Source organism: Misgurnus anguillicaudatus, chromosome 23 (assembly GCF_027580225.2).
Source record: "Misgurnus anguillicaudatus chromosome 23, ASM2758022v2, whole genome shotgun sequence".
In the NCBI taxonomy this organism is placed as follows: domain Eukaryota; kingdom Metazoa; phylum Chordata; class Actinopteri; order Cypriniformes; family Cobitidae; genus Misgurnus; species Misgurnus anguillicaudatus.
Window position 1 is genome coordinate 29,378,829 of NC_073359.2, and position 14,961 is coordinate 29,393,789.

General features: G+C 36.8%; 1 protein-coding gene across 9 annotated transcripts; it reads left to right on the forward strand.

The window, feature by feature from the left end:
* The first annotated feature begins 150 nt into the window (after positions 1–150).
* On the forward strand, positions 151–10,666 carry matk (megakaryocyte-associated tyrosine kinase). Of its 9 annotated transcripts, none has more exons than XM_055218289.2 (13): positions 151–2,760; positions 3,156–3,210; positions 3,292–3,402; positions 3,482–3,597; positions 4,488–4,707; positions 4,982–5,075; positions 5,182–5,247; positions 6,760–6,859; positions 7,989–8,073; positions 8,192–8,265; positions 8,538–8,739; positions 8,915–9,001; positions 10,014–10,666. In XM_055218289.2, exons 1-13 carry the CDS (start codon positions 2,684–2,686, stop codon positions 10,191–10,193), a joined length of 1,467 nt encoding a protein of 488 aa, XP_055074264.1. In that variant the 5' UTR covers positions 151–2,683; the 3' UTR covers positions 10,194–10,666. The 9 variants fall into 9 exon arrangements, with proteins under 9 accessions (XP_055074264.1, XP_055074263.1, XP_055074265.1 ...); XM_055218288.2 differs by having other exon boundaries at positions 152–2,760; positions 3,289–3,402; XM_055218290.2 differs by having other exon boundaries at positions 2,678–2,760; positions 3,034–3,210; positions 3,289–3,402.
* Positions 10,667–14,961: the final 4,295 nt, after the last annotated feature.

Here is a 14,961-nt window from a genome sequence, read left to right on the forward strand (position 1 = left end):
CCAAGGTGTCGGGTTTGAGTGATTTTGTGCATAAAACGGGGAAAAGATTTGGCAATGGGGTGAGCACATTTTTCTTGATATTTTCTTGAATTTAGTGTTTAAGAAAAATTTTCAAGATTTTTTTGCTTGCCCCATTGGCAATTTTTTTTGCTTGTTTTGTGCACAAAATCACTTGGGTGTGATATTTTTGGACTGAAAACTAGACTTATTTTCTTGGTCGTTTTGCTAATCAAGAAAATACATCTTAATTAAAAATTATTTTAGATGTTTTTACTGAAAACAAGACAAAAATACTAAGAATTGTTTTTCTTGAAAACCATTTTTTGCAGTGCACCTCTGAACATCGGTTATAAAACTTTTTTTCATTACATCATCCTTAAACATGCTTTTTAGTCTCCTTAGACTGATTTCCAATCAGCAGTGAAAGCTGCAATTCATCTTTCCACTCTTCTTCATCAAGCTTTTGTACGTTTTTGTATGTCGACCCCTAGCTGCAAAAATGACATATTGTGCCTTTAAACCAAACCCTCATATTTAATCTTTAGAGTTCCTGCCCTGTTGTGTATACTCAAACTTTATGAGAATTGGATGCTTTTTAAAGTCTTATCTATTTTTCTTGATTTAATTTAAATATTTTCTTTTGAGCGAAAAGTTACATCACAACAAATTTATGAAGTGTACTCAAACTTTTGACTGGGAGTATTTGTACTGTATTTGGGGTTTGCGTGTAGATATTTGCATATACACGCTGTGAGTAGCCCCAAAAGAATTGGGATACTTTAAGGTGCAGTGTGTAAATTTTCGGATTAAGGATTCTACTGACAGAATTGCAATATAATAAACGAACTATATATTTTTTATGGTGCACTGCAAAAAATGACTTTCTTACTTAGTATTTTTGTAAAAATGAGAGAAAAATTATTAATTCAATGTACTAAATTTATTAAGGTTAGTGGATGCAATCAATTTATTTAAGCTACATTTAAACAAAAACATTTTGTTTTGTTTTTCAAATTTTTTTGTTTAAATTGATTGCAACCACTTACCTTAAAAAAATGTGTATATTGAATGAATAATGTTTTTAGTTCTAAGTTTACTTTTTTCAAAAACACTTAATTCAAGAATTTCTTTTATTTCATTGGCAGATTTGTTTTGCTTGTTTCAAGCACAAATTCACTTAAATTTTATATTTTTTGTCTAAAAACTAGACGTATTGTCCTAGGTCATTTTGCTCATCAAGAAAATACATATTAATTTAAGAACTTTTAGATATTTTTACTTAAAACAAATAAGAAAGTCATTTTTTGTAGTGTGTATAAAGAAATGACCCGTTATGTCTCTTATTACCAAATGAGGTATCTACATGCACCTCGGGTCCCCTACATGAAATTTCACGCTGCCAGGTTTCTACAGTAGCCCTAAATGGACAAATTGCTCTACAGAGCGTGATTCGTCACTATATTGTCTCAGATGACAACATGGTTGTCCTGTTGCAGCAACCGTAGCTTCTCTATGCGCAATATCACCACTAGAAAACACAAGAATCTAAACGCAGCACCTTAAGTCACATTAAAAAATGTAGGCCATGTAAAAAATTATGAATCAATGTAATTTATTTTTAAGATCGCACAAGCACACCTTTGAGGCGTAAAAATAAAAATCTCAAAGACGCCATTTGCTTCAAAGGTTGGCAAGATATTATTTTATTATCTAAGGCGATAACATTGATATATTTCTTAGTATAGTTAATGTTTGGAGCCGGTGCAAAGGCGTTAATATCTATACTGTCTATTTTTAAGCATACAATTACGTTTAGAAATAAAAATGTAACTATCTTCACTTATATGCTGTTAAAGCAACACAAAATCTTTTGTGACTTTGTGTGCTTTGTCATCCACCTTACACTGGATTTGTACAAGTTTTAAATGATCAATAACTGATTATTGATTTGCAGAAAAGATTGGTCACATAGTGCACAAAAATATATATGATATAATTTTACGCGTGTTGTTGTCATCGTTTTCATTTGCTTTAAATAATAATCAGTCATTTCATAGCAGCAAGCTGGTATTTCGACAGGGTAACAAACTAATGATCTACAAACTGTTGTAGAATAAAGTCTGTGGTTCTTCACATGTGCCTGCGGTAAAAGTAGAGCAATTTAAAGTACTTGAAATATGAGATTAGGTGAATTTCTGGTTCTTCATATTGCAATATGATATAAAAATAATAATATAAAACCTCTCTATTCTTAGCTTTTTATATAAACAGGAAACTCTTGAGAAAGACGCACAGTGTCGCACGGTTGACTAGACAGATGGCAGTTCAACTATATTAGTATATTGAATTATTTACATTGCTTGAATGCGTTCTGCCAACTGTTTTTAATGTATCCTGCAAACTTATCCCTCGGCAAAATGTTCCTGTTGAGTGTTTGTTATCCTTTGTAGGATTCTGAATAACATTGTGATCTTTTTGTTTGAATTTCTGTGTAGTGCTGCTTGACTAAATAAATCTATAAAACACTCAACGTTCTGGTCGTGTCTGTTGTGACTGCTTATGTAAAAGATTGGTGTCTGTATTTCGTTCAGCATTTGTGGTAATAAATGTTGTGGGCTGGCCAAAAAAAACCTGTCAAAGCCAAGATTATTTTGAGGAAGTAAATGTATGTCTTAAGACACTCATGATAGTCACAGCTCACACAGCGAGAAAACCATTGGACATAACAACATCCTTTCTATGCATAGAAGCATTGCATTGGTAAGTGAAAAGATAAATAATGAATCTTATTGTTGAAGCTTTCACTCTCATATTGGGTTTACAAAAGTTACTAGTATATACAACATTTGAGTTGATTTGGTTAGTATTACATATATGAGTGTATTACATTATATATATGCATTTAGGTTAGGGTTGGGTTAGGGTTGGGGTTAGGTTAGGGTTGATAGTTTTCAATCATCTTTAGGTTAGGTTTCGATTGAACATTAGGAAGTGCAAATATTATACATTTGTTGTCTCTTGTTTTGTTTTTAGGTTAAGAAATACCTTCTGTAATAATTATACAGGATAATTTTAAGTTTTAGGCATCAACCCCCCTTTTCCCGACCCTGTAGCACATTTTATGTCTGATAGTTTTACGTCTAACATATGAACAGCTTTCTCAAAGTCTTGGTCCTCGCTGATGTTTCAATATTTCAAGATATGGACATGGTAAGTGAACCATATTTACCCACACATTACCTGTAATAAGCTTTGCAAACCTCACACTCATTGTTTTTCTTATTACAGAAGACGTGGATGGCGGGCACGCAGTGTGTTGCCAAAAAAGACCATGGTAAACCTAAAGCGGGCGAAATACAGTATTGCAAAGGTGATGTCCTCACAATCCTGGCGTCAGGAGGGGTAAAACGCACATTGGACTCCTTCTTACCGTTATGCAAAATAAAATCATGCTAGCTTTGCTAACTAAAGTGATTTTCAGAAAAAAGGGGTGTACAGAGCGAGACACAACACCACCGGAGAAGAAGGCCTGGTGTCCGCTTCCAACCTACGAGAGAGGGAGGCCGTCCGTATAGACCCTAAACTCAGCCTAATGCCGTAAGTCAAGATTAAGAAATCATTTTTAAAACTCTGAAGAACTGTAAAGAGGAACTGTTGTTAGATTACAGGAGGAAAGGAAGTAGTCTGATTAGTATTTAGCATTAATAAGCATAGCAGAGAGACTGTTGAAAGTCTGATGATGTTTGTGGTTTTGTATGTCAACAATAGTAAGTAAATGGTGTGCGTGTAGATTGCATTTTTAAAAAAAGACCTCAGTGTAGCAAACAAAGTAGTATGCGGACTTATGAATAACAGATTTGGGAAGGCTAAATAGAGTTTGTGAAACCATTTCTGTTTCAACATACTTTACAAATGGCTTTAAGCATGAAGCGCATTTATCTTAAACTTCATTAATCATCTAGGATAAACGTTTGAGGCTTCAAATTAGCATCTAATGTGTTACTTTGCCACTTGAACATTTTGAGTTTAAAAAGCTGTGCGTAAAATTCTAGTCATCGAGAGAAATTCGCATCATGGGAGGGGCTTCTGCAACTCCGCTCGCTTCCTTTAATCAGGTCACTACTAGAGCAAGCTCCTGATTGCTCAACGCGTCGCGTTTTTCTGCCAAAGTTCAAATGTTTTAACCCGCGCGTTTGCTGCGCAAACGCTCAATTTGTGCAATTTGTGCGAACTAGACATGCGAATGAGGCGGAATCACGTCTACCACGCCTCATTCGCGCTGCGAGACCTCCAGACGCACGTCAACGCGTCTTCACATTGACTTAACATTGAAATCACTTGTGCTTGACGCCTCTATTCGCTGGTGTGAATGCAGCATTACAAGACATGACTTTTGTGCTGCTAACACAGTGCTTTACCAGTTAATCTACCAATTTTAACACTTTTGTTCAAGCACTGACTTTAACGTTTCTCTGATGAATTTTCAGTTGGTTTCATGGAAATATATCAGGACCACAGGCTGCACGCAAACTCCGGCCCATGGAAGACGGCCTGTTCCTGGTTCGAGAGTCCATCCGACACCCGGGCGATTTCGTACTGTGCCTCTGCTTCAACAAAGAAGTGTTTCACTACCGCGTCATCTTTCGAGACAACAAACTGTCCATCGACAACAAAGAGTTCTTCTCCAACCTCATCGACATGATAGAGGTGCGTCACACTACGCCGGCTTCAGGGTGCCGTGGCGTGTGGCTTATTTTAGCCAGCGTTTCTTCATTTATCTTAGTTTTCCAGTGACACATCCGGGTTGCATGGGTCCTGTGGTTAGTATGAGGGAAATGACAAGTCGCCCACTCAGCTATTTCTATGTGGTGAACATGCAGCATTTTACAAGACTTATATATAGATATATAATTGGGCTTCCTGGCTGCTATTCTAGCAGCAACATGATGTTCGTGCCATGAATATTTATTTGTCATTGCAGTTTTATACCAGAAACAAAGGTGCCCTTGCTACAATACTACTAAAGCCAAAAAAGAAAGAAGGCACAAAGTCTGCTGAGACTGAGCTGTTAAAATGTAAGTGATTGTCTGATAAAAATCCCCCAACCAAAAAAATTATAGTGAAATATATGTCTTTAGTAGTTAAGTGGTTGTTTACCATATAAATCTGTTTATTTCACAGCTGGTTGGTTACTGGATATATCAAAGTTGTCTTTAGGAGATACCATTGGTGAAGGAGAATTTGGAGGTATGGTTTTTACAGAATATATTGATTGTTATATAGGGCTGCGTAATAAATCGCACGGGATAGTCATGTGCATCTCGTCGGTAAAGCCGGTTCCTTGATTAGTAGTAAATCACCATCGCCTGCTTTCAGATGGAGCAGCATTTCCTACACAATTGAGTAGTTCATGGCCAAGTCGCAGGCGTAATATCTGCGACAATTAATGCAAAATTGCCCCGATTGTCAGTAAACTACAGCTTTATGTTAGCCTGGGAAAACCCAGACAACTTCCGAAAAATCTAATTTCCGAAAAATTTAGATTTGCTCTGCAAGTAAGTCTGGCAGAGAGGCCATTCAAGCCCATTTCTAATGGGGAGAAATCGCTGCACCAATCAGAAACATTTGGGGTGGGCTTTACACGATGACGACAGCGCAGCAACGGTGAAGCAGATTTTGTACTTACAAAGATGGATGCCGCCGTGGAACATCAGTCGTTCGAATCAGCTCTGGCATCTGTTTTAAGCGATTTAAACTTTTCCTTTTGGTTAAAACCCGAGCAAAGAACAACACTCAAAGCCTTCATATCTAAAAAAAAATGTTATCGTTGTCTTACCGACTGGATCTGGCCAAAGTCCGATATTGCTCCACGTACGTTATCTCCTTCAACGCTCTGATTGGTTTTAGGTCTATCCAATTGGACAAAGAGGCTTTTGAGAGATGTCCATTGGTGACGCCCCTTTGAAATGATTTGTCTATGAAGCTTTGCCAGACCATAACTCAGTTACTACTGAGAATGGTCTGGTTTAAACCAGGCTAGCTTTATATGTAGTGGGTGCTGCTCCATCTGAGGGCGGGTGGTGCCGATTTGCTACTGATCAAGGACCCGGCTTTACTTATGAGATGCGCATGGCAATCACATGCGATTTATCATGCAGCACTATTGTTATATCTCTCAGCCCTTACATTGGGAAACGAGACAGGCATTGTTTGAAATTTAAAAAAAAACTGGAGTACTGTAGTACTACTGTATACTGTGTATTAGATTTACAAAAAGTTTGCTTAAGAGAAATGGATCAATCAAATTCTAAATTTAGGGTTAGCACAATGTTGAAGAGAAGAATCAAGTGAAGAGTTTCGTTGCAAAACGAGATAACCACCGTTTTTTTAATTGTTCAGAAATCTCGTTTTTTGGTTGTGGCATTTCAATTAATTTCAATTCAACTGCAGTTGGTTTGTTTTGATTTAAACCTTCATAACTTAAAAAATTCAGTTAAGTAGCACCATAAAACAAAATAATTACATGATAACATAATAATAAACATGTTTTGACAAAAATGTAAAAAAATTGATTTATCTCGTTTTGCAACGAAGCTCTTCAAGTATACTATAAGTATACTAGAATCAAGTAAACTCCAATTTATTTATTATAAGTGTATAAATCATACAGTATAAACGTATAGGTTTTTTGGACGTCTGTATGTAATAATATATCTGGTCAGTACTGTGAGGTTACCGACGGTCATGTCGACATTTCAGCTGTGTTCGAAGGCGAGTACGGAGGGCGGAGGGTCGCCGTCAAGAACATCAAATGTGATGTAACAGCTCAAGCTTTTCTCGAAGAGACATCAGTCATGACGTGAGTCATAATGTTTCCTATCTGATGACCCGGTTACATCAGTACATTTAGGGGAGGTTTTCTGGGCAGGAATTATCTTAAGCTCACTGCAAAAAATGATTTTCAAGAAAATAAATTCTTAGTATTTGTGTCTTGTTTTCAGTAAAAATATCTAAAAAATTCTTAAATTAAGATGCTTTTTCTTGCTGAGCAAAGTTTTTAGACCAAAAATATCAAATTTAAGTGATTTTGTGCATAAAACAAGCAAACAATCTGCCAATGGGATAAGCACATTTTTCTTGAATTTTCCTTGAATTTAGTGTAAAGATTTTTTGCTTGTTTATGCACAAAAGCACTAAAATTTGACATTTTGGTCTAAAAACTAGACTTATTTTCTTGGGTCGTTTTGCTCATCAAGAAAAAGCATCTTAATTTAAGAATTGTTAGATATTTTTCTGAAAACCAGACAAAAATACTAAGAATGTTTTTCTTGAAAATCATTTTTTGCAGCGTATGCCTTAGTTTAATTAGGAAATATAACTAGTTTTATCAAACATGCCTTACTAAAAACATTACTTGTGTGCATTTTGAGGCAAAACAAAGTGTACTGATGTATTTTAAGATTTGTCAGTGCAAGTCCTTTTCAGTTTGGACTAGTCTAATCCCTGTCCGGAAAACACCCCCATACTGTGTTATTTTAACATGTGATACTTTAGGTACACAAAAAAAATGTTTCATTGATCTGTATCGCTCCAAATATGAGTAATTTTGGTTATCTTCAGTGGTTTGTCGATTTGGTCGTATGTGACCCTGTTTGTGGAATCCAAGTTAAAGTCTCATAAACTAATGCTAAGATTTTGAGCATAAAAATTTGATTTTAATAATTTATTTCAATCTTTGACGTGACCTTACTCCATTAATAGTAAATATATCAAGGTTAGATTACAGTTTAAGATAGTTAAAGTAGTAAATCACAAAAATGACAAATTCAAAACTTTTTAGCACTACTTAATTGCTAAATTAGTGATAGTGCTCACTCTTATAACCATAAAAATGCATCACTTATGATCCTTGAGGTGAAACATTGCATTTTGTTTTAAAAAATTGATCTCAGAATAAGAATTTCATCTGCGATTTATGCTCTTTACAGAAGCCTTCATCATAAGAATCTGGTGCAGTTATTAGGGGTCATTCTGCACAATGGACTTTATATCATAACAGAATTAATGTCAAAGGTACAACAGTTTTACATTTTTTTATATTATTATGATGCTCTGTTATGTGTGAAACATTCACTTCTGTTCTGATTGAAGATGATATGATATGATGTGATAAGTATCTTGTGCGTCAAAGGGAAATTTGGTGAATTATCTGCGCTCGCGAGGACGTTTCACCGTCAGCTCGGCTCAGCTGCTGAGATTTGCTCTGTAAGATTTCACACATGCACAAGCAAGTTTTCTATAGTCTTGCATACTTATTTTTAGTTTATCTTAAACGCATATTTACACAATTTAGATTAAAAATTTAGGATTTTTTCAATAAAATTAATAAAAAGTATTCCAATAAATCACACATTGGGATTTAGTGGTAATTTCATTGGTTCTTAGTAAGCTTCCTGTTTATAGAACAAAAGAGATGTGTGTGTATTATTTTCATGTGTTTTTGTGATGTTTCATGTTTTTTTTGGGTGTTTTTACAGAGATGTTTGTGAAGGTATGGAACATTTAGAGTCAAAGAAACTTCTGCACAGAGATCTCGCCGCCCGCAACATTCTGGTGTCTGAAGACTCGGTCGCCAAAGTCAGTGATTTCGGTCTGGCTGTGGCAAAGGTCAGTGCGGACACCCCAGACAATTTAAAGTTCCCTGTGAAGTGGACCGCACCCGAAGCCTTAAAGACCAGGGTAAGAGGAACACCACAGAGTCAACATGAAACTATCTGACTAAATTTATTTTTACCTAAAAAATTGCTATCTTAAAATGTTTAATACTTTATGTTAATTTTAAGTCATGCAGGGATTTATTTATTAATAATGTTTTATCAATGAATTTGATGTGGATTTATTGTTTTTCTGACAGAAATTCTCCACTCAATCAGATGTATGGAGTTATGGAGTACTTCTGTGGGAAATCTTCTCTTACGGCAGGCAGCCATATCCCAAAATGGTGAGTTTTTCCAAACTTAAGTTTTCATTTAGTGTTTTGCTTAACATTAACGTGGTGTCATCACCCATACATTTCTGTAGAGCTATTTTGAAGCCCAAAGTGGGCGGAGTCGGCTGTCTCCTTGGTTGCACGTCACTCCCAAATAACCAAAAATGGGCAAAGAGGCAGAATGTGGGTGTAACTGAGTTGCCTGGTTTCTGAAACCATGCCCACCTAGCTTGACGGTAGTGACCACATCGGCACTCCCCCGTCACTTAAGACGCCGTGGCCTTAATTATGCAGAACTGTAAATTGGGTCGCACAGCTCACCGGACGCGCAGCTCAGCGCCGCGTCAAGTCGCATCTAGGACAACTCGGATGTATCATAAACCGGAAGTGCACATTAAATAGCGTGAGCTTCGTCGGATAGCGTCTACTTCAAAATGCAAAATATACGTTAGCAGCCAATCAGTTTTGATTTGAGACAAATATGATGTTAATTAATCTTAAACTATGTTAGTGCCGCTCTGTGGCGCGACAGGGATTTGAGCAACTTCCTGAGTCGTAGCTGGGCAGCGCGGACAGGAGCCACTTGTCGGCGCCGGTGTGCGTATACTCATAGAAAACAATGTGTTTGTTTTTTTGTTTTTTTTAGAAGGGCGCGGCGCTGAGCTGCGCGTCCGGTGTGCGACCCCATTAAGGCTTAATATAATTCAATCACAGGAGTTACAAAAAATTCACCCCCCACAGTTATCAATTAGCTATATAGACCAAAAACACTTTAATATTTTAATATGGTGGGGGAGTTATGGGATCGATTTCCTTTTTGTGCCTGTCTCTAGTGGCCAGTCGATGAATTGCAAATCACTTCTGTGTAGGATTCAAGAGAGAGATCAGAAAGTTGCCCTTTGGTCAATAATTTTATATTGTTGGTTACCTCAAAGCTTTTCGGGAATAGTACCCTAAAAAAACTATTGTATTTATTATTTACTCATCTTAACACCGTACGCTGCATTTTTTCCGTTTCTTGTAGACGGTTACTGACGTGAGAGAACGTGTGGATCAAGGTTACCGCATGGAGTCACCCGATGAATGTCCACCTGAAATCTACGCCATCATGAGGTCCTGTTGGGAAGCAGATCCCAAAAAGAGACCGTCTTTCCACAAACTCCGAGACAAACTCGAAAAAGAGGTCAGGAGATTTGAAACGTGATTGCTTTGATCCAGTTGTGTAAACTGATGACTGTTCATCAGATGCCAAAGTTGACATCGTCTTTAATATTGTTCACATGTGTCGAACTTACTATTTATTTCTATACGAGCACTTTCTATGTGTGTATGTTTATTTAAATTTCTTTATTTGTTTAAGAAATTACGTGATTAAGTAAAATGGACCTTTATGAGTTCAGACCGGTGATGAATTGATCCCTGACTTTTGATTTCATTCAGCACTGTGCTTCTCAGCTGGGTGTCATATTTGGATAAATTTGCTATAAATATTGCTTTTGTCAAGTCAAAGTCTGCTGTATTTTGCTGCGTGTTATTTTGTTATTTGACGACAGGCTGTTGAATTAAACAAAATGTGTCAAAATAGATCCATTGTGCAACCTCAGTGCCTTGTGTTGTACATGCTTGAAGTCTAATTTTAATAAATAAATCATTAGGAAAGAATTTTTCCAAAACCGACCCTTTAATTCTGTGTTTCTTTCATATGAAACATATCTGGTGCAAAAGAAAATTTGGGGGAATGGGTTGTTTATCTGGGATTAGCGTTTGGATTGTCTGTATCTTGTGCTGTTAGTAACTACACAGCAACTATGCAGAATATCCGAGCAAGCCATTCCCAATAGTATCTCATGGGACAAGATTTTGAAACTATTTTCGCTGAATTAAATTGCTCAATCCAGATTAGTGGTCTTTTGTCATTACCCGTAGATTGAATCCCGCCCTCCTCCTTTTTACTGTCCTGTTTAAGCCACCGAGAGGATGATTTGTAATTCAGCAAGAAATGATGAAATGATTCAACTGAACAAAATCTAGAACTGAATGCGTTTCTCCAAAAACTCCAAAAAAAATTTGGTACAATTATAAAGAAAATGTAGTATTACATTTTTATAAAGAAGATATTCGGAGCCCCTAAGGGGACATGGAGCAAAAATTAAATAAAGTTTAATTTCGCGTGCACACACGCGAAAGTATTGCGTGTGCATGTGACAGTATCGCATGCTCGCGGGAAACTATCGCGTGCTCACGTAAAACTTTCACTTACGCCTGTGAAACTACCACGTGCAGTTTCACGTGCTCACATGAAACTTTCGCGTGCGCACGTGAAAACTGTTGCGTGCGCACTTAAAAACTAACGCTTTCACGTGCGCGCGCGATGGTTTCACGTGCGCGCGCAATACTAACCATAAAAAATTCTGCACATGAGAGTTTCACTTGAGCACATGAAACTAAACTTTAGATTTTTTTTACTCCATTGTCACCTTAGGGGCTCGGTATTAATGTAACAAAAAAGTTTTAAAATTAAATCTTTAATAGAACACTTACAAAATATACAAAATATATATTTAATTTGTTTAGTCTAAATGTCATGTAACCATTACACAACATATTAATATATCAGAAACTGGGAACTCATGGTAAATGAACAGATACGTTTTATGTATCAATGAATGAAAATGACCAAATGAAGCTCCAACAACCGGTAATAATAACAATAATTATGAAAAATACTACTGATAAAAACTTTAAAACTGATAAAAATAAATATTTGTTTAAACATGCAAATGTACTATTAAATTATTGTAATATTAATTCAAAATCTCAGGGAGTGGTCAAGTAAATAATTTAGATCAAGAGGTTTCTGCTGACAAAATGTTTTAAAGCCCCTTGTGTAGGAGAAAAGATGTCCTTTTTTGGACGATGATGATGATGAGTCGATCACACATGATAAACTGATGATCTGACACAAGAGGAATCAGTTAGGAAAGTTAATATTTTTGATCTACGAACTACATCACAGACGGTGTGAATCACAAAATCGCCCTGGTGAAGCTCAACTGTAAAGTTTTGCTGTGTTAAACTTGTTTTAAAGTATTTTTATTCTAATTTGAAAGCACATGGTTCGGTATAACTCGATTTAGTTTGATGTCTTCAGTCTGACAGCAGGACTGTTGTTAGAAAGCAAACGTTAATAAATTGATTTAATTTAATCCTATTAAAACGGTACACCACATCAGTGATTCCGTTGACTCTGTTGATTTCCTTCGAAGTTACAAAACGACACTCAGAAATGAATCATGAGGTGAGTAAAAAGTTCATAATATTCCTATAATATATCTGTCTTTCTGTTTTTAATTGTGTGCATGTGTTTTGTATCTCTCGCAGTCGTGTAAGTTTTTAATCTGAGATGTTGGAGTGGGAGGAGCCGGGCTGTGAAGAGCTATTTGAATGACAGGTGAGGCAACTAATCATGCTTGAGATGATTAAGAGCCAATGTACGTCAGTGCAATGTTAAGAGTATCAGATTACGCATAAAGCAGGAAAGTTTTACCTCGTTCAGACTGAGCCGTGAAGACACACAGGAAGCGTCTGGTCCTGCAGAAATAATCCAGGCCAAAAACCCACCGACTGCTGTTGCTATGGCTTTAAGGTTGCTAGGGTTGTTTACTAACTGGGTCAACGGCATCCACCCCAAATCTCAATGTCTTTCGTTTATTACAAAGCTATACATTTTATCATTGTGTGTTTTTCCATGATGCAATGGTTTAGCACTGTGCTACAGTCATTTCATGTGCATATTTCTGGATGTTATTCAACAACCGCTTATAGCAGCACTTCTTTTAAGCTTAAACTGTTATTTCCAGTTGAGTTAAACTGGTGGACGTTTTTAAGGCCCCCCGTCCCATTCACAACCAACAAGATCGCTGGGTTTCTATGTACTTCAACTTTGTGACAAACTTTTCTTCCGATAATCCGGGCTGCAGAATTTCCAGGGAAGTAAAAAGACTCCATATGGATGTTTGGTGTTTGGTTAATAGGCCGTGTGGGCGAATTGGCCAGGTTGCCGGAGAGGATCTTATGTGCTAATCTAGAGATTAAACTAAAGATGTCAGTAGAACGCAAGGGCAGCATGCAATGCAGAATAAATATACAGCAGGACCTCTTTCTGGGTGTTGCATAAGCATTTTTTTTTTGATATAATGCAAAAATCTAAATTCAGTTTTGCACGTATACTTTGTGAAAACAGACTTCCTATAATGCATTGTGGTCTTAATGCAATGCATTCTGGGATTACTTTCTTTATTGGGTATAGGTGCAATGCTGCATTAGAAAATGAGCGAAATAAAATTAAAAGTAATTGGTAGAGTATTTAGCATTGCAAAAAAATCACAGGTTCAATCCAAATTAAAATGTATAGCCTGTAATGCACTGTAAGTCAAAAGCATCAGCCAAATGCATTAATAAAAAAATTTATATGTAGGGAGCTCAACAGGTTTTGCACAAAATGCTTGTACTTCCAAAAAAACCTGCATATCGTGCACAACCTTATTTTATAGACTCTCCTGTTTCTCTTGCGGTGAACTGAAACTGCTCCTCTACATTAGCTGCTTTCCGCTTAATAGGATCTGCCGGCTTTAGGTTGTCATCTGATAAATCTAATCCTCTTGATAACTGTGATGCACCTACTGAGCCAATTTGGACTCAATTAACGTAATGAGGAAACAAGCGAGAGGCTTCAGGAAATCATCGACATGATGGAATAATTGCATCGTATTTCATTCAATCCCGTACGGAATCAAACCGAGCACTCGGACGGTCCTGAGATGACTTTATAAATGCGACAATGGTCATGCTTTTTAAGTAGTTTTAACTTTAAACACCGAGTGGTGATGCAACATAGTTCCACAATTGTTAGTCAGTCATAAGTTTGCTGTAAATGTAAGTTTAGGTGAAGGTATGGAGGTAGGTAGGTACATTGATAGATAGATACACACTTTTAATAGGCTATGTTTTGTCCAAGGTGTGTGCACGTGCGTACCAGCTGCCTATGATTAAGTGCCAAGCTTTCCAAGAATTTTCTATCTCTACAAAGCAGTAAGTTGTCCCTCAAGGAACTTGAGTCTTCATGTGATGTGTGGCAACGAAACAAAATCGTATTTTTAGTCTGTTGTTGATTTTTGGCCTGCTGGTTGTACATATTTTTAAATAGATTTGTAAATATTGTTGAATCAGTTAGTGGTAGTGGTAGAGCATTGCATTAACATCACAAAAGGTCATGGGTTCGATCCCAGGGAACACGCATACTGATAAAAATGTATACCTTTTGGATGAAAGTGTCTGCCAAATGCACAAATGGAAATTTTCTGAAGACAGCTCATAAGTGTTTTTTCCAAGTTCATATTTTTTTGTATTTTTGTAAGGCACCAAAATTCTACCAAGCCCCTAAGGTGAAATTGGAGTAAAAAAATCTAACGTTTAGTTTCATGTGCTCACGTGAAATTTTTGCGTGCTCACGTGAAACTTTCACGTGCTTACGTGAAACCTTTATCTGCAGAATTTTTTGAAAAAGTTTAGTTTCGCGTGCGCACTTGAAATTTTCGCATACGCACATGAAACTTTCGCTTTAACGTGCACGCGTATTAGTCTTACGTGCGCGCGTGATAGGCTCACGTACCCGCGCAAAAGTTTCACGTGCGCACGCAAAACTAAACGCGATAGTTTCACATGCGCACGCAAAACTAAACGCGATAGTTTCATGTGCGCATGCGAAACTAAACTTTTTGCATATTTTCTGTCCCCTTAGGGGCTCCGTAACATTCAATATACAAGTCATTCTGCTAAGTTTATATACAGTAAATCTTTACATCTTCATCTATACAAATGCATGTTTTTTTTTTAAATGCAAAGTGTAATCCACATACTACTGGCCCCGCCCACAAATACTGAAGTCACACACCTAATTAAGCACTGGTAGA

Coding starts and splice junctions, on each gene's coding strand:
- matk (XM_055218288.2), top strand. CDS start 2,684: ATGATAGTCACAGCTCACACAGCGAGAAAACCATTGGACATAACAACA. Junction 6,860..7,988: donor GAAGAGACATCAGTCATGAC/GTGAGTCATAAT, acceptor TGCTCTTTACAG/AAGCCTTCATCATAAGAATC. Junction 8,266..8,537: donor CAGCTGCTGAGATTTGCTCT/GTAAGATTTCAC, acceptor GTGTTTTTACAG/AGATGTTTGTGAAGGTATGG.